General features: G+C 48.6%; 1 protein-coding gene across 1 annotated transcript; it reads left to right on the plus strand.

Moving 5' to 3' along the window:
• The first annotated feature begins 5,944 nt into the window (after positions 1–5,944).
• On the plus strand, positions 5,945–18,316 carry LOC146197634 (uncharacterized). The gene is made up of 4 exons (XM_084597213.1): positions 5,945–6,158; positions 11,488–11,711; positions 12,581–12,742; positions 17,933–18,316. The coding sequence occupies exons 1-4, from the start codon at positions 5,945–5,947 to the stop codon at positions 18,296–18,298; spliced, it is 966 nt and encodes a 321-aa protein (XP_084453339.1). The 3' UTR covers positions 18,299–18,316.
• The last annotated feature ends 9,497 nt before the right edge of the window (positions 18,317–27,813 follow it).

The following is a 27,813-nucleotide window of genomic DNA, read 5'->3' on the forward strand; positions in this document are numbered from 1 at the left end:
TCAGTGATTCTATGCTGCCTAATTCTTTTTTTTTTTTTTTGATAATCGAGTGGTGATCATTTAGTCGCACTTAGAAACTTTACGGAAGCAGAAATATCGAGTACCGGTCCTCCATAGTGCCTCGCAGTTGCCGAACATGCCTTCTGTTCTATTGTGTTTTATTTTTAGTGACGCACCCGGAACTTCCATTGCTACAGTTTTCGGGGAATGGTAATACGCGCCGAACTTGGACGGATTCACCAAGTTGTACAAGATTAGTATTCCGTACAGTTGCAAAATTGTCACTACTTCAGGATGATCATTCTTACTCTGTAGCGGTAACCGCAGCCTCGGAGCGCGCGACTGAAGAGAGATGCGTGTAAACCTGGCGCTCTTCGCTAAATTTTGTACATTTAAGTTTTTGGGCTTGCAAATAATTTATTCGGGAACTTTGTTTGATCTGTGCCCTAGATAGCGAAAAATAATGATATTGTTACATATATGGCCTGCGTCGCTGGATGTTGAAGAAGACGACGATCAACAGTAGTGAGTAAGTAAGACGAAGTTGTAGCAACGGTAGCTGGCACTGCGAGAAGGTTGGTGCCTACTCGAACATTCACTCAAGTCATCAGCCGTTGCGTTCTCGAACTAACCTTCATGTCACGTATCAATATATATGCAGTCCATGAAAAATGCGCGCTGGTTCAGGTCTTGAAATACGAGCCGTGAACGCCATTTTCACAGTGTGAGTATAGGAGCGGAATACAGATACTGTGGCGCGCAAGCCGCGTTTAAAAGGTATTTTGTTCGATTGTTCTAACGCACATTTTTTATTTTTTGAAGAGCGCCTCAGTGCACTTGAAGCATTATGAAGAGGCTAACATGAAATTTTAGAAAATTCGAGGTTTCCCTGTCTTGAGGCGCTCTTGCAACTTATTACGCAGGAAGAAATAAGGAACCAGCTCGACACTGGTGGGATTCAAAAACGCTTGGAAGCAACTCCTGGTCGCAAATAATGGCCAGGGAACAGCTGCAATGTTTTCGAAGAAAAAATTGCGATCTGATTTTGTGGGAGGGCACGACCTCAGCAGCTAGAATTCTGACGTGTACATCCGCTTGTCGCCACCCTTGGTGCAGGAAGGCTAGAATAACAATGCGCGGCCCAAACCTCAAACTGAGGGGTTCCTTGTAGCGTCGCGCTGTTGTACTCTCGCGCTTTCTCCGCCATGAAAGCGTGCTCCTCGGTCACCTAGCAACAGCGCCATCAGCTAAGCACAGCGGAATCCGGCGTTTCTTCCCCCTCTCCATTGTGACGTTTCCTGGTCGCCGGCCACGCGCACCTGGATTTGTGTCTTCTTAAAACAGTTAGGGATAAGGGTAGATGGAGAATACCTCAGTAATCTGCGATTTGCTGATAACATTGCCTTGCTAAGCAACTCGGGGGTCCTTGCCTGACCAAGGACTGCACCTAAGGAAGCCTAACATTTTAAGGGAGTCATACCTTGCGTTTGGCGCATGATGGCCCCAGTCGCCTACGCGCCATTAAACCCAACCCAACCCAACCCAACACAACACAACACAACACAACACAACACAACACAACACAACACAACACAACACAACACAACTCGGGGAATGAACTGCAAATAATGATTGATGACCTAGACAGGAAAAGTAGAAAGGTAGGCTTGAAAATCAATATGCAGAAGACTAAGGTAATGTTCAACAGCCTCGGGAAGGAACAGCAGTTTACATTAGGAAGCGAAGTACTGGAAGTAGTAGGCAATTATGTCTACTTAGGTAAGGTAGTAATCGCAGATCCGGACCATGAAAAGGAAATAACAAGAAGAATAAGATTGGGATGGAGCGCATTTGGCAAGCACTCCCAGATTATGATTAGCAGCTTACCGGTATCGCTCAAGAGGAAAGTATACAACAGTTGCATCTTACCTGTACTCACCTATGGGGCTGAAACGTGGAGGCTAACCAAGAGAGTTCTACTTAAGTTGAGGACAACCCAGAGGGCTATGGAACGAAAAATGGTAGGGGTAACATTAAGAGATAGGAAGCGGGCAGAGTGGGTCAGAGAAATAACTCAAGTTACCGACATTCTAGTGGAAATTAAGAAGAAGAAATGGGCATGGGCAGGACATGTAGTGCGAAGAGAGGATAACCGATGGTCTCTTAGGGTAACAAACTGGATTCCAAGAGAAGGAAAGCGTAGCAGGGGGCGGCAGAAAGTTAGGTGGGCGGATGAGGTTAAGAAGTTCGCGGGGGTCAAGTGGATGCAGCCAGCACGGAACCGGGTTAATTAGAGAAATATGGGAGAGGCCTTCGCCCTGCAGTGGGTATAGTCAGGCTGATGATGATGATGATGACGAAAACAGTTTTATTTCTCTCGGGAGACGGCGCGGCCATGAGTGTTGCTGTTTACAGATGTGTGTCCCGGTGTCCACGGCAAGTTCGCCTGTGGCAGAAACTGCCGAGACTGGTACAAATATGTGAATTTTTTTTCGAAATGAGCCAAACACCGAAACCGAAGCTAACTTAAGTTTTAGTATGTGTAACGACAAGCCCACCCCCTTATCCTTCCTTTGAAGATACGATTATAGCAAGAATTGCCCGTAGCGCGTGAAAAACCTCCCAAATTTTCTCATATAAAAAAAGAGCCATATCCGAGCTATGTTTACGTGTGAGATCCTTGTTTGCCACCTTGTAGCCGGCTTTGTTTTGAGTGAGTCGGTAATAACTTTATCTGGTGTCCGGCAGAGTTATGCCACATGAGAAGGTCGAGATCTTGTCTCTTCGCCGCCTCGAGTACCTGCTAGAAGGCCCAGAGTTGGTCGTTGAGGCTGGAGCTGCACAGAGCAACGGACCACCTCGACGGAGGGTTTCAGGATGAACACCGGTTAGGTAAGTGCGGCTACGTCTGTCTTGCAGACCTTGCACATGTTTCGAGCGTGGTTTCATTTATGTTTTCCCTAGCTTTGCTTTACGATCGACAGCATATAGAATTTGGGTAGATCGGTGGGTGGTCTGAGCCCAAAGGCGATGATAACAAAGGTCTAACTTGTATTACAGCGCGAACCACAAGAAGGGACGAATAATAAACAGTTGGAAGTCAGCGCTCTTTTCACTCTGTCTGTCGTCGTCCCTTCTTGTGGTTTGTAATACAAGTTAGATATGAACCAACTAGCCCGCCAAGCAACCGTTCTGGATAACGAAGGATTCATTAACTTTGTCACAAAAGCTGGTCTGTGACACACTGACCGCTAAAGCTTTTCCATAGCGGCTTCCTAATTTCGTTATTGCTTAAGAAATGGCCGAAATGTACAGTAAAAACCCGGCAGCCAGTTGCCCTGTTCTCTTGCATGCCGCTTGCGTCTACCATTTCAATACGAATCAATTAATAATGCTAACAGTCCTAAATGAAATAAATTCGGGGCCTCATACTTTCTAGAGCCAGATTAATTTTCTACTGCCGATTTTGAAACATAAGAAAAATAAAGGCTGTCCCATCATTTCATCACATCACAATCATTTTAAATAGTATTTTTATGAATTGGGCTCGAATTATTGCTTTAAAAGTTAAAGTTTTGGAATTAATCTGGATCTGATTTACAGTTGCACATATAAAACAGGCAAATTTAAGGCTTACATCTTCATAATGATAACATTTTTTGTATTATTGCTCACTTCACGGTGAATTTTAGTTGCTCGAACTTGCATGTTGCAATTATAGCTTTATTTTGCAAATTTCGGAATTACCATAGAACATTGAGGAAGGAGATATTAGAGTGTTCCTTTCTCTATGTCATAAAGAGCTGGAGCGGTTGACCGCTCCAGTTGAGAGAAAGGAAAGTACTGAAAAATGATAGGGAGATAAAATACAAAGACAGCGATTGGGTATGCCTTGCTGCCTCTGCCTCAGCGGGGAAAAGAAAAGAGAATAAACAAAAAGGTGATGCGGGGGTATAGTGAACTAGCGGTGGCGCAGCTTGTGACGAGTGTCGCCTATCGCGCTTCGCGGGGGCTCTGATGAGCATCGAACTCATGCTCGCGGTACAATATAGTAAACGTGTGTCTGCGTGTGCAGCATATAATAAAACCTGCTGTAAGTTCACTGTTTATTCTGCTGCATATATTGTAATAAATTTGAAAGCGCTCGCACAGAAAATGACGAGAGAATTGGACAATAAACGCTTCCGTCCACTTCTCTAGTCCTTGTCTGTCCGAGCGCTTTCAAATTCACATGCTATGCACACTAGCCCAGCAAACTGTATTCGTTGGTTAAAGCGAGGCTTTACATCTATGTATAGAGTTCAATTACGACCGGCAGCTAGGTAATGTGGTAGACTAGGAGTGTATGCTAATAAGAATGTGTGAGATAACAGGGGCACAAGGTAAGGGATTGGGGTTCGAGCTAGCAGCTGCTGCATATTTACATCAACGAGGAACTGCAAAGGGAGCCGCACAGGGCAGCCATTAACAGTATCGCGTCGTACATTTATCGGCGTAACTTGTGTCCCCGTAGTTATGGAGTGGTAACATCACCAAATCCTCTGTAATTCCGCTCAGATGGACGTGAAAGTTTGGCTAATTAAACTGAGCTGCCACTCATCAAACTAAGTTCAAGTGTAGGTTAAACCCTGTTAAGTTTTTTTAACTGGCGTCTTCCCTAATGACATAGCTTACACATCCCCATAAAATGTGAGGTTGATTTTCCAGCTGCTGTGGGAATTTTCTGCTTTTGTCCGAATAAATGGTTGTGGACTTCGCTGACTCGGCATAAGGCAGCGGGATCGAACACATCCGCGGTCGTGTTCGATGGAGTCGAAACGCAAGGACACGCGTATGCTGTGCGGTGTAAAGTTTTAAAACTAGTTTTAGAGTGTAGCTTTACTCCTGTCATGTTCCCACTTCTCCGGCAAGCTACAGCGTATGACCTCTGGCTCCGAAATTCGACCTCTAAAGAGTCACTCGTGCTTCTAGTCACGTACGTCGCGCGCTCGCCGACTGCTGTGGAGATGCTAGTTAAGGAAGCCTATAGATACGAACGCCATTGTTAGGCTATTGCCAACTCAAATAGGAGATTTGGGGGGCCAACTGCACTGTGCGTACAGGGGCCGCTAAATTTAGTGGGCCGCCGCCATTTTCTTTACAAAATTGTAGATTGACGCTAATAAAGAAAAGGCACCGGGTGGACACCTGAACCCGGCCTCATGGAAATGGAGGAAGGCTAGACTGCAAGAAGAAAGAGAAAGAGGTGACATAGTGGAGGGCTGTGGAATAATTCTGACCGAAATTAGGTTATTGCGCAGACATACAAACACACAAAGGAACGAAATGATCACCCGGTGATCGTTAGATTGCATTAGTATATCACACAGCACACGGATGCCTTTTGTGTTTCGCCTCCATCGAAACTCGTCGTGGTTGGGTTCGAACCCGGGTGCTCCGGTTTAGTAGCAGAGTGTCATAACCACTGAACGAACCGTGGCGGGTCTGTGACATGTCAAAATTTATCAACAGCCCAACACTGCGGCGCCTACCTCTAAGCTTCTTCTTTTCTTTTACTTCATTCGTCCCTGTTCTGTTAGCATCGTTCAGGTGTACACCGAAAATCAGACAAGTACGGCGCCTTAGCTTCCCTCATAAAAAATGCCTAATTATCGCCTCGACATCCTCCTCCTCAGTCATGTTTCTGCTATGCCGCGGCGCTGCTAAACGCGCGTTTGAATCCTCGCGCGCCGTGTGCGCGTGGAGCGAGAGGAGCGCATAAAAATCCAGTACACGACACTTTGTCTTCGCCATACCATAGAAGGGACGAGGCGCAACGTTTTCGCCCGGTCCACGAGGCAGCGGCTGCGTTCCAGCCCTCGAAGCAGGCAGCGGCGGCGCGGGCGACGATCGTTTGCAGGAGTCCCGACTGCGGCAAGGCACCGTGGCTCTTGACCGTGGCTACATGAGGACCACAGACTCCGCGAGCGTCTCGACCAGGGCCAGCGCTACTCGCAGCCTCAACCAGTGCTGGACGAACGAGAAGGAGGCTCGACTCATCAGCCTGTACGGAATGCATCGCCTGCTGTGGGACAGCCGTCACCCCGAGTACTACAAGAAGGACAGTCGCGAGCACGCCATCAAGGCCATCGCCCAGGGCTTAGACAACGAGTTTACCGGTGAGCTTGCGATGTTTCAATGTCCTTCAGTGTCCCGTTGACCAGACTAAGTGGGGTGGCCGCCTTTCTTGCTTTCGTTTGTTCCGCTTTGTTAGGTTCTATATAGAACGGGTGCCTGGAGCCTCATGCGTCCTACAGTTGACGTATGCATGCCGTGACCGCCTTAGAAGAAGTAAGCGCGAGCTGTTGGCTTTCGAACGCGGGTGGATCGCGAGTGCGTGAGAACCAGACGCGTCTGGACGTTGTTGTACTGTGCTTGTAGCCTTCATTTATAATTGCTGAAAATTTAACTGAATATCACTGAATATCACTGAACATTTTAATCGAGGCTTACTGTATAAGTACGCCTGATATGCGTCAAGACATCAACTCGAAGTTCACATACTCCGCTCTAAGCCAATACTTCGCTGCCTTCTTCCTTATGATATTTAGGGCAAATTCTTTTCTGTTATCTCTGATAGCGATTTATCACTCCACACTATTTTATACTGTGACACTCATCGGTGCCCACCTTTGCAATTTTCTTATTTCGCTTGCGGAGCACCGGCGTTAATAGTGTGCTCTCAGCTGCTCGTAGCGTTTAGCCAGTTTTTGCGAATACGTCGCTTGGCCGCTGCTTTTATGTTTGGAGGAGCGAAAGACTCTCGATTTAATTATGTGCCTTTAATGTTTTGTCGGCGGCCTGAACTACAGAAGAGGGGTATCTGTTGATAAGACAGTAAGCGTCGTTGCTTCGGTGGACCTGCTTACTGTCTTACAGTCCACATCTCAGCTGTCTGCGCGCCGTGGTGATACGGCTCAGCAGGAACCAGTGAACACGCCCTCTTTCCTTTTCATTCTTCTTACAACTGTAGCAACTGCACCAGCAGCGGCTGCAAAAGCTGTGAACGTGATCCATTTGCGGGAGCGTGCGTTCACATCGCGCTCGTTGTCAGAGCATTAATCCGCCGCGCGGTTGCCTACTGTCACTGCTGCGTTGACGAGGAATCGAATGCCAGTCGCGGAGTCCGCATTCCCGCGAGCTGTAAAGCTGCGAGCGTACGTAAATGAGACAGCGGGGACTTTCGCCTTGTTTACTGTTTCACTTTAAGTCTTAGAGCACAGCTCTTTGGCGCCCGTTGCTGCGTTTCGCGGCGTCGCCGTGGTCCCTCGTAACTAGCTGCATAAATAAACAAATAAAACAAATCGATCCTATCTCCGCCGGAATCGAACCTCCATTCCTTGAATCCCCAGCCGAGCGCTTTAACCAGGTTGCGCCACGCCTAGGATTTTGTTTCTTTATTGCATGGAAGTACTTCGAGCAATTCAACCAGGTCGCATTCCGCGACCTGTCAATACGCAGGTACACCAGCATCGAGCTCTTACTTTGACCACATATCAAAATTCCGGAAGCCGCACCCGGGATGGTAGTGGTGAAAACGTTTATTGAATCATGAGCCTTGTTTTGATGGGTCGTCTCGATATCGCGTAGGGTGGCCGGGAGCTTGTGGCTCTCAGCGACTCTTAGAGCCCAGCCCACCAGCTCCTTTTGTGCAGCTGGGTCCGAGCTGGACACCGCGATCTCCCATCGCTCTATGTCTGTTAGTTGCAAATTGCGGGGTGGCTGGAGCTCAGAGCACATGTCACGGAACTCACTTCATAATTTTCCTTGTCTGCCGTGAGGATGATAGTAACGAGGACAATGACGCTGAAATTAGTGATAATGACAATGATGACATTAGCAATGGTAATGACGGTGCATTTAGGTTGAAAATGATAATGAGAGGAAGCGTGATATACCTTGTGCGCCAGCAGAGCTTAGGCTTTCGCATTTCTGCACTGTAGATTCTACAGTGTTCTCGGAATTTTACAGCGCAGCTCTTTTTCGCCCGTCCCGACGTTTCGTGTCGTCGCCGTCGTCGTTGTTCCTCGTAACTAGCTCCTGCCGGTTCAGGTGTCCGCAGAAAAAGTGTAACAGACAAGTGCGGCTTTGTTTTCCTGTGAACCACTTATAAGAAATGTTATGAAAAGATCAAGCATTGAAAAGGCAGTGTTACAGAGGCTATCGCTGCAACACTCAGAGCTTTCGCTCTATCAATAGGTTCAGGCCATGCTTAAACCCCCACAATTTTGCTTCACTAAGCGAAACAATTATCTGTGGTTTAACTCTGGTTAAGCTAAAGATTTGCGAGAGCAATGTTTGGTTTAGCTTGGTTTATTGACGTAGACAGAGTCATGGTGTATCTTATGTAGGTTCTTCATCGGAGAGGTCCAATAGTGTGACTGAGCAGCGTTGTTGTTGTTGTGGTTGTAGGAAGAAGGAAAAGAAAATGCACGGGCCTGCTACTGGCTCTGTAGCTGAGCCACCTCAGTTGCCTCGTGCGGACAGAAGAGAAGGTGGTGAAGGGTGGCTGATCCTGGCCATGATGGGGCTGGGACGCGTGATTTCGTTCCCTCAACGGTAAGGTCTTCTGAGCAGTGACTCCTGGTGACAGATGACGGAAATATTGTAAAAATGAATAATACCGGGTTTAGGGTTGCGCGCTCAATGCTTCAGTGGCGCAATGGACTGACACTGCTTACCTTAGCAGGGTAGATGTGTAGGCCAGTTGGTGAGACATAAGGAAAATAAAACCGCAGCAGACACAGGACGGAGGCTGGACACAACACAGGGCGGTGACCGCCGTGACCGCCCTGTGTTGTCTCCAGCCTCCGTCCTGTGTCTGCTGCGGTTTTATTTTCCTTATGACTACTTACCTCAGCGCTAAGCAAATAAAACATCTGTTCGAATCCTGTGGGAGCAACTTTTTCTTCTAAATATTTTTCAAATTTTGTTTTAAACATAATACATTAAGCTACCAAGAACATTTGTGGGGAGTTTCCCCCCTTAGGTTGCGATATGTAGTGTTTTTAATTCTTAATGCTGCAAAACCAGCCGTGAACAGAGCCACGAAGTGATGACATCACAATGGTAACACTAATCAATTACCTTCACCGTAATTATTTCCTGCCTTCAGTGAGTGTATGTTACCTTTAAGTTGCGTTCAGAGACACCTTTCGGTAACTATCGCCGTTTAACCCGCTGAGAGGCAATCAGTGAGGAGAAAGAAGTTGCGGGACCCTACCGTTGAGGAGTCGGAATTACGTGGCTGGGACAGGTAGGTCCCTACCTCTTCTGTCCGCACGAGGCAGCGAAGGTGGCTAAGCTACAGATCCAGTAGCAGACCCGCGCATTTTTTTTTTCCTTCTTCCAACAGCCACAACAACGCTGCTCAGTCACTAGAAGGTATTGAAGGGTGGCTGATCCTGGCCCTGATGGGGCTGGGACAGGTAGGTCACCGCCGCTTGCGGCGGGGGCTAGCCTGCCACCGAATTTTATCTGTTGTAGGCCGTCATTGCACCCGCCACTGCTTCGGTGGTGAGCGAAGGCTGTTGTTGCGGCGCGCGTCTTTCTCTCCCTCTTCTTTTTCTTTCTTCTCTATTTTCTCTTCTGTCCGCACGAGGCAGCAGATGTGGCTCAGCTACAGAGCCAGTAGCAGGCCCGTGCATTTTCTTTTTCTTATTCCTACAGCCACAACAACAACAGAAGAGAAAAAAGAAAAGGAAGAGGGAGAGAAAGACGCGCGCCGCAACAACCGTCGTCCACCACCGAAGCGGTGGCGGGTACAATGACGGCCTACAACAGATACAATTCCGGTGGCAGGCTAGCCCCCGCCGCAAGCGGCGGTAACCTACCTATCCCAGCCCCACCAGGGCCAGCACCAGCCACCTTCCTTCACCCCTCCCTGAGCAGCGTGCACCTAGCGCATCGCTATATATATACACAGCCGCCTCTGCGGAACCGCCACGGAGCGAGCGCGAGAGCGAGCGAACGTCATCGCGTTGATACGGCAACGACTAGTCGGCTACGGCATCGTGTTGCTGCGGCATTACTCCCTTATTATCAACTATTACGGATACTAAACGTACTCTAAGGCGCAGTAATTGACCCTCTTCCCGGTGGACACTTGAGCCGTCTTGTGTAGGACGGAAAGAAGGTGGTAGTTAAAGAAGGGACCTTTGTGGAAGGCTCCGGAATAATTTTGATAACATGGGGATCTTTAACGTGCTGAATTTGCGCTTCGCCTCCATCGAATTGCAGCTGCTGTAGCCGGGTTCGAAGCCGGGTATCTCGTACCTCTGCTCGGCAGCCGGGAGATCTAAACACTGAGATACCGCGGCCGGTAGGTGGCAGGTGTTGTTTGCAACTTCCCTGTCAGCACCAACATTACTGTTTCCACACCGCTCATGGCGCCGCCTTTTGGTAGAAGTGAAACGTAAGGCGCCCGAGGGCTCTGCGATGTGCGATGTCTGTAGCACGTTGAAGATCCACAGGTGCAAGAAACAATGTATTACAGCATTCCTCATAGCATGATTACCTGTGGGGAAATAAATCACTTGCGGACATCTCACTAGCCCCCTGAGAAAATTAAATGTTTGTAGCGTGGCTTGAGCTTAGTTATTCGAGGGAACGCTCTTTTATGTAGGGTCGAGCAATAATCTACAGTGTTTGATGGTTTGAGGCTGGAGGACCCTCAAACTTCGCCTTATGAGTAGACGCAAAGCCTTTAACATCACCTTTGCATTCCGCAATTTTTAAATCCCGTTCTGTTTAAGTTGCTTTTTGAGAAAAGGAACGCGCAGTATCTGGTTCACTTTTGTTATGGACATGCATATACACTACATTAGGCCATGTCATACTGCCTTTTTATTCTGCGATATTTTATGTTGTTTAAGTTGCTTTTTGGTTAAAAGGGGGCACGGTATGTCTATTTGGTGTACAGCTGCATTTAATTAGGTCAAGGTCATTCGAACCCAGCGATGTGAAATCCGAATTTGCGCCTCGAGTAGTAAATCATAGCCCGACTTGAGCCTCGGCAGTTTTGAAAAATTGTACCACATCTCTGTGAACACCTCAACTGGGCCGTGAAAGAAGTGACGATGGAGTGTGTAAAATTGAACGCGCTCTCCATTAATCTGGTACTTTCGCATAAGATCCCATGCAGCAGAGTGCGCCCCTCACCATCTCACGCTGTGGATAGCTTGCTGTCATGACCGTTACCCTAGATGGCGTTGATGCTGTATGGACGGCGGCAGGAGAGCCCTCGAGCTGCAATTTCCTCACTTCTTTGGGAGCTGGCTGGTCAGGATAAGCCTACCAAGCCCATTTCTAACCCCAGGGAGCTTCGACCATTGGGTCTCCGACATATATACTAAGCTTCAACACCGAAAAACTGTGAGGCAGCTGTGCATCATCGCGGTAGCAAATACCGGCCGACAATTGTCTATGTGCTTTTTCTCTTACGCACAGTGGTGAACGTAAAGGACAAGATCAAGTCCCTGCGTGACTACTTCGTGAAGGAGCTAAGGAAGGAGGTAGCGTCGAAGAAGTCATCCACCGCGCGCCCCTACGTCTCTCGCTGGGAACATTTCCGATCGTGGGACTTTCTCCGGTGTGTTATCTGCTGCGACTCGACCGTTCAGCTGCCGTCCACCGCCAGCCTGCCGTCTGGGACCGTCGACGTGCTCCACTGCGTAAGCGACACCATGACACTTGTGCGTCCCCGAACGTCACGCAGAATTTTGACCGTTTCTGAGGAGATGCAGCGCGCCTTGTGGCAGAACCGACGGCGGAAGCTCGCTGGTAGCTGAAGCAGCTCAGAGTAGTGGCACTCTGTACTTAAATAAGCGAACACATTCGCTGAAATAAGCCATGTGGCTATACGCTCCTCAACGGAAGCCTCAGTAGTACAGCTATAAGCTATAAGCTTTAGAAAAGAACCCACGAGACAGAGCTTTTGCTGCTGCTCTTCAATGAACGAAAAATGGAAGGTGATAAAGACTACGATGCTTACTACTCAGTGCGATAGAGAGTTGCAGGTTTAGACGAGGCGTGATTGACTGCGGCGATAGTATATACTGGTCTCGTGTCAGGGCCAAGGAAGGTGATCTGTTCGCATGGTGTTTTTTTTCCTTGCGGTGAAGCGATTATTTTTCCTTAACTGTCAGTTCATATAGAGCTAACGAGTTTCGGCCAGAGAAGCTAATTTTTTCATTCTGGAGTAGCCTTCGAAACCCTGTGGCAGCAGTGTTTTTCATGACATTTTGTGCGGACACGAGTGGTCCACAATTCCTGCCCAGAGATTCTGCCCACAGATCCTCACCTACAAATCCTGTCACCATGAGCCATCAAGTGCGTTCGTTTAATAAACAACGTATTAGTTTGCAGCAAAATTCAGTCGCCTTTGTGTGTCGCGGGTGGAGAATGATGAGGACGAAGTGATGCGCTCGTGACTAAAACGCAAAGAGGACGAAGTGCGCCATCCTCGTTGTTCTCCCTCATGACAATATGCACTGTACTTCTCCTCGCTGTTCATTGACCTTACACATTGGTGCAAGTGCAGGGTGTCAAGCAGGAGCACCAAGACGTGCATCCAGTGTTCTCGGATGCCCGAGGACCCTGCGTGATTCTACCTGCGTCCCCGGAGTTCTCGTCGGATGAGGACGAGGAACAGTCGAGCTCCGAGAATCATGGATCCTCGTCTCCCTTGCCGCCGCCTCAGCCGGTGCCACAGACAACCGAAAGCAACGGATTTCCACCGCAGGACCACGCTTTCTCCCGCTCGCAACCAAAGATTGAGCAAAAACGGGCGTCTTCCTCTTTTTCCCATCCCCGTCGTGACAGCGGGATGTCACCGAATCCTCCACAGCCCAAAAGAGCGCGGCCTTCCCCAAGCTCGGAGGTAACTTCACATATCTTCTATAGTTACACGATTAGATCGATGTTCGTTACTTCGAAACGCGATGTTTGCAAAATGTACAACTAAGCGCCGCATCTGTATAATCATGAAATTCTGATAGGCGTGCATCCAGCCTGTGTAGAAGGGGGTTGTAGCCAAGTTACGCAGACTCTATGAGAGCCAATTTTTATGCTTTATTGTAGGGAAGAAAAATTTCAGGGGAGCACTTGTCAGTCACCTTAGGTGCAGGCTTTTGGCAGCCCTGCTGCGATCCTTACAACGCCCGATTCCTCGAGAGAGAGAGAGAGAGAGAGAGAGAGAGAGAGAGAGAGAGAGGAAACAGGTTCTTAAAACCCCTCAATAAACTAAAAGTAGCGCCATCTCCTCTCTCCTCCTCTGGTGGCGCCGTTCCTCCTCTCGCATTTCGACCGTGGCTCCACCTACGGGGTGCGCGACTAGCGCGCGCTCTCCGGAGCAGGCGCCGGTCACAGCCATCTCGATCAGCGCCGCGCGCGCGCCGATCGAGGCGGCCGTGCGCCGGGTCTCACCGTAGCATTTCAGCTTGCATTTTGTCGCAATGTGTTCACGTTAAAATATTACTCACTGCTGAAACATAATTACCGAATGTTGACAGGGATTTCCCGCCAGAATAGTTTCAGCTGTGAGTGTCGTACACCACGTGTACGCGATTTCCGTGTGTCCGTAGTTCGTCACCTTTGGGCACTCAGCGGCATGCTTTATAAAATATGTAACTAGGCGGCGGACAGGAACAATTTTGCAACAGTCTGTGTATGGTTTCTTTGCAGCGTTGACTGGATTGCGAGCTGCCGGTAAACTTGAGAAGTGTGGCAGCAGTTGTCTTCCATGTATATTCAACTTCAGCTGCAGATCAAATTAACTATAGGCGGCGGAAGCTGCAGTCTGTGTGGAGTCTTTGTAGCTTTGACTGACTTGTGAGCTACCGGTAAACTTGGGAAGGGAGGTAGCAGTTATTATTTTTTGTTATTATTTGGCGCTGAGACGGTGCCGTTTTCAGCTTTCATGGTGTGTCACCATACGTACACGATTTTGGCGTCGGTTTAACTCGCCTTCACCTCCTTGAGTCCGTCAGCCGTTGATAAAAGTGCGCAGCATGCTTGAAAAAAATTTAACTAGGCTGCGGAAACTGTGTGTGGTTTCTTTGCATTTTGGACTGAATTGTAAGCTACCGTTAAACTTGAGAAGCGTGGTAGCAGTTTCTTTTTTAATATTTTGCGCTGAAACGGTTCCGTTTTCAACTGTCAGTGCGTGACACCATTCGTACGCGATGTCTGCGTTGGTTGAACTCGCCTTCACCACCGTGCTTCTATCAGCCGCTGGCCAAAGAGCGCAACATGTTTGAAAAAAAAAAAATTAAATAGCCAGCGGGAACAATTTAGCAGCAGTCCGCGTGGCAGCAAAACACACGGCGATATGTGCCGCGCGCGCGCGCACGTGAATGCGCTCGGCCAATGAGAGGGTCGAACGACGAAGGAGAGCGCTGGAGAAGAGGCGGGAGGCAAACTTCACATGTTGGCGCTACTTTTAGTTTATTGAGGGGTTTTACAGGTTCCCTCTTTCTCTCTCCGAGAGATAAAGAGAAAGAGTAGATGGAGAGGGACTCTTTCTCCCTTTGAGCACCGTCTGCGCAAATTACACGAGCATGTAAAGGCGACTGTGTTGCACGTTCGGTGGCTCCGTCGTCTGCTACAAAGGGCGACAACATGGCACACTATCCAGCATGCATCGCTGCGTGAAAGATTTCTATATTGTAACCGATAAGCATAATTCAACTGGCACTCAATACTTTTCCAGATCTTTATTGTTATTGAGGTGGCGCTTACATAACTGTCAGCGCCGCCGTCATGTTTCAACAAATTAGTCTCGAGCGGTGTGTGGACAACGAGGGCGCGTTTGTCTTATGCGCAAAAATTTCAGAGCGGCTAATTTGTGCATTCAAGCAGTATATTTAGAGGCATGATGTAACCGCGTTAATAGCTCCCGTCTGCGGCGCACCTTTTCGAATTACGTTCCCTTTCATGCACTTTGCTAGTTTCCAAGTAACTATAGTCTCCATTTTAGCACCTATTATACTACATACATTCCTTACAGTCGTAAGATGCCACTGTGTGAAGGCCAACCGACACAGACATAAAAGACACGCTCTAACCAAGCCCTCCGAGTATCCACGCGTGGCATATGGAAGCAAATGCGGGAATATTTTCCTGCTTTCCCTTGATTTTCCCTGCATTCGCTTTATAGTGAAGATACGCTGAGCCGCGTTGAGCCGTGAGCCAACAGAACCGCGTGTTATCTCGTGCCCAATGTCAGAAAGATCCTATTTGTTGATCATGATTCTTAAGAGAATGAAGAGTTACTGTTATAAAGCTCCCATCATCATCATCATCATCATCATCATCATCATCATCATCATCATCATCATCATCATCATCATCATCATCATCATCAGCCTGATTATACCCACTGCAGGGCGAAGGCCTCTCCCATATTTCTCCACTTAACCCGGTTCTGTGCTAGCTGCATCCACTTGACCCCAATAAAGCTCCTAATTTCTTAATAAATGCCAGGAACAATTATTACTCTTATTTTTAAGTTACTAGGCTGCAGTACCACTCTCTTCTCCCTCTGGAAAGATCGTCTTTCTCTCTCTCTCGCCCTCTCTTTCTCTTCTTTATCATTATCTACCATTGACTATAACTATCGGTCACTATATATCAGAACCTCACCGATACAACGCGGAATCCTGCGGAATCTCGCGAGAACATCTCACGCACAATTTCTGCGCACACTTTCTGCCGACGCCACTCACGAGCTGTTAAAGGCTTTTGCCCTAATATGGCGTCTCGAGGTTGCTTCATTATGAGTTCACGTAGGCCGCGTTTCAAAGGACACTGAGGACAAATTAAAATGGCCCGTATCGGAAGATTATCGAATCTAGGCCACGCCGCGATCTAGCTGTGATCAGTAACCCCGAGCAATTTATAACTTCGGCTGAAGTGAGTATAAAGGAAATTTTGATAACAGTTTAAGTCCTTGCTGGCAGATAAAAGTCAGCGTACTGATTACAGAAAGCCGCAGATTCCACTTTTTTTTTTTTTTGCTGCGAATAATAGATGAAACTGCTCTTAATATTCGTTCCTCTAAAAATAGACCCTGCTCGGCTGCTACTGCTCAGTCACCAGAACAACTTTATCCGAGTCTTCTTCGATTTGCGTGGACTTAGGCTTTGTTTTACTACTGATGTATTATCGGTGCACGCGACTGTTTTTTCTCTGTGAAAATGCTTACTCGAAAAATATGGCGCACTTGAATAGCGTAGTTTAATGGGATCTGAGCTATACAAAGGAGAGGGGAAGGGGTGGGGTGCGGTCAACCTCTTGTGTCACTGTTGTAGAAACTACAATTGATAGCCGCAGTCAGTCGTTTGTGGATCACTCATGGACGAGTACGCTTTCGGAAACGGTCTCCTCGCGTTCGTGTAGCTGCCCGTGGAGTGTCGTAGAATGTTGTTCCCAATATACACTGGAGACTGATACCCGAGTCCGTGACAGTAACGCTACTACAATACCATAGACAGCTGTTCCTGATAATAAATTGAAGATTACTTCCCAACCATGGCCTTCCAGTAACCTGGTTGTGGTGCCATTTCACAGAAACCACTAAAGAGCTATTCTCGCAGCGTTTATCGGGTGCCCGAGCTGTGTGCTTGGGAGCAGGCACCAAAGTAGCTGTCGGCGGAGAAAAAACTGTATATGCGCGTGCGCGCACGCACGCACGCACGCACGCACACACACACACACACACACACACACACACACACACACACACACACACACACACACACACACACACACACACACACACACACACACACACACACACACACACACACACACACACACACACACACACACACACACACACACACACACACACACACACACACACACACACACACACACACACACACACACACACACACACACACACACACACGCACGCGCACACGCGCACGCACACACACACACGCGCGCACACGCACACGCACACGCACACGCACACACAGTCCCGCCATTCAGTATAGTTTACTCTAACAACCAGGAAGAGGGTTTGTATTACAGAACCGTTAACTCTATCATGGAAGCTGTGGTGGACGCTTACCCTCTCAAGTGGCACGCAGTTTACCGTGGACCGCTACCTTTACTAGCTTTCATGGTTTTCGGCGCCTCGAGCCGCTCGAGGGCTTTTACTGAGGGCTGCTTTTTAGAGCGCAGCTCTTTGGCGCCCGTTCCTGCGTTTCGCGTCGTCGTTGCCGTCGGCGGCGTTGTCCCAGCTCCGCAGCTGGGGCAGCGCGCTACTTCCCCCACCCCCCTCCCGCTTCCTCCGTGGCGGTGACCGCGCGTGTTTTGGGATTGCTGCGCGTGCTCTACCTTTCCCCACCCCCTCTTTCTGGGGGGCGGCGAGGGTGCTCTCCGGTTGCCGAAACACCAGCACGCTATCAGAGGATCACGGTGCGTGCATCCCAAGCCGAAACGCAGATTCACGTTCTCTTCGCTCGCTAGCGGCGTCAGCGGCATCAGTCAGTCGCTGCTATCTCTGCTCGTCACGCAGCATTTCTGGGCCCACGCGCTGCCTCCCGCAACCTTCCGATAACTTAATTGCTCTCTTAATTTTTCCGGCCACCAAGCTTCTTATATGACAGTCAAGAACTGTTAGTGGAGTGTTTCTTGAAGGAATACGTGAGAAAAAAAAAAGTCTAATTGTACATGCGCGTCGCGCGAAATCTTTGCCTCAATTTATCGAAAAGATGAAACAGCTAATGAGCTGCGCTCAAATGTCGCATTAGGAAGTAATGTAATCGTCTTCAATTTTTTTGTTGCGACCTGTACAAATTTCATTCCACGCTAAGCTTGCGCAGCGTGAGTACCACAGTGGTCACATTCTTTCCCACTTTAATTTCCCACCTTTCCCACCCAGCGACCACCAGAGATCCACCATGATGCCATGGCCGCGAGTTGCAGTGGCGGCCAGACGTCTTGCGCGAAAGGCCCTGCTGTCCCATCTCCAGTGGCCCCATGTGCCGCCTCTTTTCCCGTCGGCCCGGAGTCAAGGAACCCGACTTGGATGATGGGTCGTGGTGGAGGCGCTGACGGCCTGGCTCCATTTGAGCTGGATCTTCCTCGTGAGGACGAGGAAGAGTTGTTCTGCAGACAACTTTTCTTGGAGCTGCGTCAAATGGAGAGGTACCGCCGAGACCTGGTCAGGCTGCGCATCCGGCAGCTTCTTTTTGAGATCAAGTACATGGGTTTACAAGCCTTTTTTCACGACCAAGGAGGCAACTGAGGACATCGGTGACTTCCTGCAAGCTCCTTTGCGGAGGACGCCAGCAAGACGTACCCTGGAACTCTGAGAAGGGTCTGCCTGTGAACAAAGCCTGAAGCAGAGTACCAAAGAACTGTTTTTTCCCCTTGTTTCTTTTTGCTTTCTCTTGTCTCTCGTAATTTGGGCGCTTTTTGTTTTTCTACACACACTTTCCGGCTTTTTCTCCTGCAAAAATTTGTTTCGGCTGCCAGCCCAAGTCCTGCAGAATAAAGCGAGAAAATGTTTGCTTCATTTTTTGTTCGTTTCTATACAAAGATGAAATCCGATAGCCGTGTCGAAAAATGCGACAGGCAGACGGCGAGCACGTTCCTGCGTAACGACAGATTTTGTAGTTTTACGAAATCAGCTGTCGTGAGAGCTGGCCATTAGCTATGGGGGCTACGTAATACTTCAAATAGTTGGGTTACTTTCCAACTCAACTCGCAGTACATTAATGTCTTGCTTTATGTCGTGTGCTGTGTGTCGTGCTATCAAGCGATACATCCGTAATCATGAACCAACCAGCCATTAAACAAATGCCGAGCGAACTTGTTTTTTATTGCAGGGATTGTTTCAAAGCCGTGTCACAAAAAAAAAAAAATATTTTGTGGCGGCAAATTTCTCTTTCTTTGCTCGCCAAGACATTTCGATTGTTGGCAGTACTGGTTTAATATTGTTAGGTTACATAATTAGTAACTTAGATAGGCGGACTGACTTTGCCGACTACGCAGGAGAGAACAAACCTCATTTCAACTAGCCCTCGATTAGATTTTTTGCAGGTTGATAATGCGTTGTATAGAGAAAGCCTGCCCTCTATATTTTAGCACTTTCGAAAAATGTCAAATCTGCACCAACTAGCCCGATCCGCCACCCTTCTATATAGAAGTACTAAAAAAAAAACTGCTACGAGACTCAGTTCTATGTTGGAAAAGGCGCTGTAAACTTTAAAATTAGCGCCCATAGCACGATTGTTCGTTAACGCGTGATTTAAATATGTGGCGCATTCCCGCGTAATAGCATGCACGAGGGAACTATAAAAGAAGGAAATTGTCTGGCGGCGTCGACGAGCCCTCGCAGTCTAAAAAAATTACGGGGGTCGCTAAGAACTTTTGAAGACGAAAGCCATGTTGGACGTTCTGTTGATCTGCTGTTGGTCTTTGAGATGTACATTCAGGTATAAGTGGTTTCAAGTCCTCCTTGAAACAAATGCGATCACACACAATATACACTGCGCCAAGAGGATTATATATAAATTCTTGTACGTGGCATTCGCTCCGCCGAGTCGCCTTTATTATGTCCACAGCGCCCACACATGTCACGACTTGACCTTTCCTTTTCCTTTTATTATTCCTCTCAGAATATGACGAAAAAAAAAATGTAAAAGAAAGAGAGAGGGAGCCCGGACCAGCAAAGCTTTGCCAGGCTTAATCCAATTTAAGATAAAAGAAAAGGAGCTAAACGCCCAAAATAACAAAAAAATAATTTAGATGAAAAAAAAAAAAACCATGGACATAAAAATGGACGACTTGACCAGTGTCTTCGAAAGTACATCTCGAACTTTGTTTCTATATGCTTTATGCGAAACTGCTGTCATTTATCGGACCTTCAGCGAACCACGCCAAGCGACGCCATGTTGAAGGGTTGAGTGGGTCGGCTGCGCTGCTGCGGTTGCTGACGTCGCACTAGCTGCGTCTGCTTTATGCTGTGGTTTTCTTGCTATTTGCTCGCATTCAGAGCAAAAAAATAAAATGAAAAAAAAAAAAAATGGACGATGTTTTTGTACACGCTTCTTACATTCCCATTTTGCTCTGCAAAGTGGTACTGCGCTGCCAAAATTTCATGCGAACGGCAATATATCAACGTAGCTCCAGAGGGCGAAACCCGCGTTGTCGCTTCCAATTTCCCTCTCTGCCACGGCGGATTCAGTAACACACTGCTCAAGTACGCCTTCATAAATGAGGTGTAAAATGCGTCTGTTATGTGATTGTATTGAGTTAATTGGCCGTCGCAGGAGGCTTTCGAGTCCAGCGCGGGTCAGGTTCGGCGTGGGCCCGGTGCCTGGCCTCGATTGTTGGCGTTCCATAGTACGATGTGCGAATAAGCGTACAGGAAGGAGCTTGGTATTTTTTTTTTAATAAGGGAGCGGTGCCTATTGAGCACTGCTGCGATGGGCCTGAAAGCATTCACAATACAGCGTGCGCTTAGTATTCTGATGCCCTCTCTGGAACTTTTGTGGCATATACCTCGTTAGCGTGTAAACAAGCGAACTCTGTAAAACGTTAATTTTCCAACTTAATTCAACAGATCAACGACGTGATTACGCTCGCGCTGATCCTCCTCAGATAGCTCGATCCTGTCGCCGCCATGATCGGGGTTCTATTTCGTGAAAATCGATACATTAACTGATACATTATCGATTGAAAATCGATGCCTTAGCCTGCGTAGTCACATCTCAGAGATTGAACTTATACCCAGACGCAATGTGAAGCGTGAACGCGTATTCGGGCATTGTGGAATAAAAATTTTGCGTTAGAAATCAAGAGACGTCTGGCGCCTTTGAAGCGCGGCAACGTTTTCTAACTGCATACCTGGCCGTATACTTATGTAGAAAATCTTTGGACAGCTTGTATGCATGAAGCAGTAAGTTCTACAATGAGTTGACACAAAAAGCCTCGCAAATCAAGAGCAGCACGTTTACAGATATTTTACGCGAAAAGGCTATGCGAAGTCATTCTACAGAAAAATTGCTGACGACTACGTTACTTCCTAATGCGAAATTTGAGCATGGCTTATCAGCTGTTCCGGCTTTTCAATAGATTGAGGCAAGAAATTCGAGCAAGACATGTATGTACAATTACAGACAATTTTTAGGCAGGTGGAGCGAACGGCGGCGGCTATGCGTTTCGGCTCGGATGGTGCACATATCGAGATCGGCCGCCAGCGATCGGGCGCTGTGATTTCTGCCTCACTAAAGCCCCTATCGAGGGGCTTTATGCCTCACAGGGTGGCTTTAGGGAAGGAGCGAAGAGAGCAATTAAGTTATCGGGAGGTCGCGGGAGACAGCCCGTGGGTCCATAGGAACGTTGCGCGTCGAAGAGCAAGCAGCGACTGACTGATGCCGCCGCCGCCGTTAGCGACTCAAGTCAACGTGGCTCTGCGTTTCGTTTTGGGATGCACGCACAGTGATCCGCTGATGCAGGGCCGGCGCTTCGGCAACCGGAGAACGCCATCTCCGCCACGCTATAGTGCCTAGAATATACTATTCTAGGCACTATAGCCACGCAGGAAGAGGGGGGCTACACGCAGAGGCGAAGTGTGGCGGCAGGAGCGCGCACAGCAATCGGAGAACACGCGCCGTCGCCACCACGGAGGAAGAGGGATGGGGCGAGGGTACATGCAGTGGCGAATGGTGGCAACAGGAGCGCGTGCAGCAACCGGAAAACACGAGGATGAGGGTGAGAAGGAGGGTACACGCAGCGGCAAATGGTGGCGGCAGGAGCGCGTGCTGGCCCGGCTGCGGAGCTGGTTACGAAGAACAACGGCGACGTCGACGCGACGACGACACGAAACGCAGGAACGGGCGCCAAAGAGCTGCGCGCTAAAGTGTAACACACTTTGGCGATGTATTTCGTCTGCCTTAGCACTGAATACGAATCTGAAATCTTTCTAAGCAGGCTAAATAATATACTATTTTGCAATTTAGGCGTTGAGCGAAATATATAGACGCGAGAACTATAGACAGATGAACAGGCTACAAGACAAAAAAAAAAAAAAATTCAATGGGTGTAACTTGCTACTTCTTTTCTTCAACAACCTTATATTAGTTTTGCACACAGCAAGGGACACAACAGTATATCGCAATTATCGGCGACAACAAGCATTCATTCAGAGGCCACGTAACCACCTATACTATTCTGCTTGCTGCTCTTCGGTTCAGCTACCCTCAAACATGGCGGAAACGCGCGCGCCGGTTGCCAGACGCCAGCAGACTTTACTTGTTACGTTCGTTCGCCATAACCAGGAGCCTGTTCTTCGCCTCCATCCGTAGTTTTTCCTCACAAGGCGACTCGTCTTGGCCGTGCGGTAGCGGCGTCTCTCTCCAGCAATTCTGCTTTCCCAGAACGCCTGCGTCTCGTTAGGGACGCATGTTGCTCTTGTCGGGCCGGTGCCTCAAATTCCCATAGCCGCTTCCTCCCGACGGTGGTTACAAGTGGCATATCGAGCTGCCCTAGCCTCCTCCGTCATAACCTAGTTTCTCGACCTTTGCCGCCCGCGGCTAGAGTCTGGTTCGTTCTCATCCATATCACCTATAGGAGTTCTTAGTCCACTTGCCAACGTATACCTCATTTCACGGTGCATACCATACACTCGCAGCCTATACTTAGGTGAATGTAAACGAAATTTTGTGGAACTGAGAAAACGCAAAGCTATCTCGCTCCCTGGTGTACACCTCATACTCCGTCATTATTTTTTAGCTCACGACACGACCTTGAAGCATTGATATTTAAGGCTTTCGTCTTAAAAATTATAAGATCGCACTTAGCTTCGCTTAAGAGCTCTGCTTTTGTTCCGCTCTCCAAAGGTAGGGCATGTCCACACTGTGTGGACCAAGTCCGCGATTTCATCGCATTTTGTGCATCGAGGGCTAAAAGCCTTGGGGGGCCATTTACTTCAAAAAACTTATTTTAGCTCAGCCACAACACCTAGAGATAGAGTATATGTAGTCCCTGTGCAAGAAAACCGTGCCTTTTATTGCGAAAGCAATACTAGTCTAGTTTTGAGCCTTCAGCGTAGCGCGGCGGTAGCCACGTACGTCTTAAGGCCCCAATATAGTCCGACGTTTTCGACGCGACTCGCTGAGTCGGCGACGTCGGCCATGGCATGTCGGCTACGACGGGTGCGTCAAAAAACTGCCGCTTCTACAGTCTGGTGCGGCTGGCGTGCCCGGTGCCGCGTCGCGCATGCGCACAAGACGACCCCGAGGGCCGGTATGTTTTCGGTGTGCATTTTCGAGCAGACGACAGGTCACCTACAGGGACGAACTGGCTGCCTATCGAGGCACTAATTATTGTTGTGATCAAGGCAATGATGCGGTGTGTTTACTGCGAATGTTCAAATGGCACAAAGCATGTACAGCCAGCCGTGGAGACGTCCAGCCCAGCAACGGTCTGAGCCCGCGTCGACGACGGCTACAGACGGAACAATGATTGTGTACGTGCGTGTTTTACTGAAAACTAATCATAATTTAAGTATTTGTACGAATACAGAAGAATTATAGATCACACAGTAATGAGGATCACTTTTTCGGCCGGCCGCAGTTTCTGTAGAATTCCATAAATTTCGCGAATTCCCTGGTTGTTGAGCCGCTGACGTTCCGTGTGGCCAAGTCGAGTACGGCCTTCGATTCCGGCGTGTACAGGTCACAACTCTATGCGAAGCCGCTTCCGCAGATTTTAGTATTCTTCCACTGAATGTACTGCAGTTATGTGAAACAACACCATCGTTACACCTCCTAGAGCAATGCATTAAAACGTGTATGGCACACGCACCGCAGCGAAGAACTCACAGCTGTGCCCGGCCGCTCTACTGACAGTTTGCATCCCAGGCATTTTTCTTTCCTCTGAACGTCTCTGTAGTCAATCCGCTTGGTATCATAGACCGAGGGCTGCCCTTGAATGCCTTCTAGCAGCTTTTCCGCAACAGTGTCTGGCGCGCGCGGTCGCTGTCTACATGCAAGCCGCCATCTTCACTGCGCGTGAGGAATGCTGGGATGCGTGGCCGACGCGGCTGACGCGGTCGGCGAGAAATAGGCGAGATTCTATTTGCGCGTCGGCGACGTTGGGCCGCGTCGGCTCGCGCTCGCTACGTCCATCACGCCGTGACGTTGGACTATAGGCCTCGGTTTTTCGCCGACGTAACGTCGCGGAGGCCGACGTGCGCGCGCGCGTGCGTTACGTCGGACTATATTGGGGCCTTTACCCTCGTGACAGTAGGGTGAGAGTTGGGCTATCAATTCAAGCGGTCGGCGTAGCGCGGCGGTAGCCACGTCTTACCCACGTGATGCTGTGACGTCACGCCCCACGTGACATAAAATCGAGAGATGGGCTCCCAACTCAAGCGGTCGGCGTGGCGCGGTCGGAGCCGCGGCCCAGTTGGCAGGAGCTGCCAACTTGGGTCTCTCGTTTCGCATGGGACGGTTATGTCAGAATCAGCCTGCCAGGACCCTGGCATTCACGTTACCCCTATAGGCCACTAAGGCACGTTCATACGGCTTGGTTAAAGCGGGGCTTTATATGTGGGCTGAGAAATAAGAAAAAGAGAAGAAGAACGCTCGGTCACCTGCAGCTAATGCTTTCGCTCAATATTTGGTTCAGCAGCGTTGAACCCTTGTAAGTTTTCTCGGGCGTTTTCTGCCTTATGAAAAAGTATGCGAAACCTTGTGCGGTAGTTTCCAGCAAATGGGAAGTTACAGCTTCCAGAGCATCGATGATTATTAGTAGCTAAATTAGTCTTGAAGGGCAAACGCCACGCAAGATGACTCAAAAAATGCAGTGAGAAGTAAAATTCACATACAGATTGGGACATAACAAAAAAGGAAGTATGGGCTGCGATCCAAAGAAGCATAGTAGAAACACATTTCCATTAAAAGATGGACTCATAACGATATACTCCGAAGTCGTTCTATAGAAAATGATTCAATAGACGTCCTGGCCGAATAATTTTATTCAGTACTGACAAAAGGATATATACACAAACAATGGAAAATGGCAGAAATAATGCTAATATCCAAATATAACAAGCCTGCAAAATTCAGGAGTCCAAAACCAATTTCACGCGCATCATGTATACTGAAGTTATTTGAAATTTGAAACGGTGATTCAATATATGTCGCAGAAACATTTCAAGGGAGAAGACCTGCTCTCCCACAAAATCCTAGGATTCCACCCCCATATGTCCGCGTGGGATATTATGCTGAAATCAGAGACGAATTCTTTGAAAATACCCCAAAAACAGGAGAACACGCCGGTCTCATATTTTACCAAAAAATAGGATTCGGCAATGCAATACAGAATGCAGTGTTAGAATGTATATTCTCTTGTATGTGCGACAGAAGAGTACACCAGAGTGCTGAATGTCTTGCTGCTGGAACAGCTAGTATTGGCCTGAGAAACGTCCGATCGGACGTCATATGGATTCCAAGCAAAAGTACACCAGGTTTAAGTCATATCCCTCACTCTATTTAATATAGTCACTGCTGAAATCCTTTCAAAATTGAATCTAATAGCCGGTATCCAACACTCGCTCTCTTGCAGCTGATTTTATTATGGTGTGCATTACTAAGTGGTTATTTGCAGACGAGGATGCTCTTCAGACAGCCGTCAGTTGTACACAAAGCTACTCTCTCTGGGACTCTGAAACTTAGTTTCTGGGACTCGAACATCTCCTATCATCACGGGCACTGTGACATTTTCCTGGGGCTAGAACCCGACAACTTCTTGGGACTCGAACCCACGACATTATCTGGGACTCGGCCCCACTACTTTATCTGAGGCTCGAACCCACGACCATTTTTGGGACTCGGATCATATTCGTTACCCGAGGTTCAAATCCAGACCTTAATTCAGGACTAGAACCCTTTACCTTCCTTTGGGCTCAAACCCTCTTCTTTCTTCATATAAAATGAGTGACACGCGATTATGTCACATTGAAACGTCACACAACGTATGTAACCGTTTCATGTGGCCGACTTCCGTGACATGTTCTGAAGACGATTCTAACTATATAAGATTATCACCTCATAATTTCAACCACATATGAATCTTTAACGTGCCGTCACATCTCACCAGCTAAGGACGCATTTTGCGTTTAGCCTGCACCGAAACGCTGCCGCCGCGGTAGGCTTCGAGCCTGTATATCTCGATCATTAGTCGAGCGTCTTATCCCCTGAGCGACCACGGCAGGTCTGCGCGACGTCGTTATTGTTGGGCGTGAAGAAAGGAAGAAAAAAAAACAAAATTCACGGGCTACCAACCGGCTCTAGCTGAAGCACCACTGCTGCCTCCTGCGGACAGAGCAGAATTGAAAGAAATATTACAGCAATCACCAATCTCGCGAACTATACAGATGATTTGGACTCCAGCGCACACTGGCGTTCCCGGCAACGAATCCGCCCATGCCATGGCTCGAGGGCTCTACCACCGAGCCGGCGGCAGAGAGGGGGGGGGGGGGGGGGGCTTGGAGCGGGGAGCATAGAGTGTGCCAAATCTTACACAGAAATTATGCAGCATTATAGACTCAGTAGACGGGTGGCTGCTGCGCCAGCCCCTACCCTAAATTTCAGGCAGGCCGTCGCCTGGCATCGCCTTCAGACTGGGACATTTCCGCACCCGCTCCTGGTGAGCCATATGCTCCCAGGAGAAAGATCTGAATTCTGCGCAAACTGTGACTCGAGAGGGACCCTCGAACACATCCTCTGGGACTGCCCCTTTTCTCCCGGGAGGGGTCTAAATCTGACGCCGCAACTCTGGGAGACCATGCTGCGCTGCTCGGACCCTGGGCTCCAGCTAGCCGCCATCCAGCTGGCCTGGGACACCGCCGACCAACAACGTCTGCCGGCCTGCGTCTGAGGCGGGGCACCCGCCATCCATCCCAAGCGACGGAGGGCCGGAGCCTCTTCATCCGCTGGAATAAATAAAAAGTTCTGCTCTCTCTCTGAAAGAAATGAGTGAGAAAAAGAGAGCGCGAGAAAAATTAACAGAGGTTTACATAGTTAAACACGGTATTTAGCGAAAGCTTCACGGCATGGTTACGTTTGGCAGCCTCATGGCTGATTTCATCGCGCGATGGTGCGATATGACGTCACCCAGGCGATTAATCACGCGCTCCATCCCCTCCATTCTCTTCTCAGCTCAAAGTTTGAAAGGTCGAAGGCCCATCAAAGGTCAAAGGGCTGAGGTCATCATCTTGCGGTGTTACACCTAGGTGGTCCACAAGGTTACCCTTCAAGCGGTTGGATGTTTTGGGGACATTGATCCGTTTCCGGTCCTCTCCTCTCATTTCCTCTGTCTTGTTCCAGTATTCCTTCTGGGAGACCCTTCTGTGAAGCTCAGACCGAAGAGCCCAACAAGAAATTGTCCGACTGGCCAAAGATGCCGCTAGGTGTCCAAGAACTACCGGCCTGCAACTAAGGCGACTGTCCCAACCTTCGGTGTCTAACACCAGAAGCGCGGGGATAGTCACTCTATTAGACAAATAAACGATCTCTTTCTCTTTCTCTCTTTGGACAAAGGAAAGAACAATATATTTATATCCACAATCTGTCCTGTGGCTCATTGATGGTCAATGGCTAGCCCCCGCTGATATCGTGTGTTAGTTTTTTTTATTCGAGAAGTTTGCCGTAAGGCTAAGGCATAAGTTGAAAAAGGGGGAATGGAATGCAGGGGATGAAAGGAAAGACACAGTATCTGTCGCGTTTTTCTGCAGATACCTGAACCGCA

This window comes from Amblyomma maculatum, chromosome 3, assembly GCF_055883805.1.
Source record: "Amblyomma maculatum isolate TAMU_Amacu chromosome 3, ASM5588380v1, whole genome shotgun sequence".
Classification (NCBI taxonomy): Eukaryota; Metazoa; Arthropoda; class Arachnida; order Ixodida; family Ixodidae; genus Amblyomma; species Amblyomma maculatum.

Coding starts and splice junctions, on each gene's coding strand:
- LOC146197634 (XM_084597213.1), top strand. CDS start 5,945: ATGAGGACCACAGACTCCGCGAGCGTCTCGACCAGGGCCAGCGCTACT. Junction 11,712..12,580: donor CCGTCGACGTGCTCCACTGC/GTAAGCGACACC, acceptor GTGCAAGTGCAG/GGTGTCAAGCAGGAGCACCA. Junction 12,743..17,932: donor CCTTGCCGCCGCCTCAGCCG/GTGCCACAGACA, acceptor TTTCCCACCCAG/CGACCACCAGAGATCCACCA.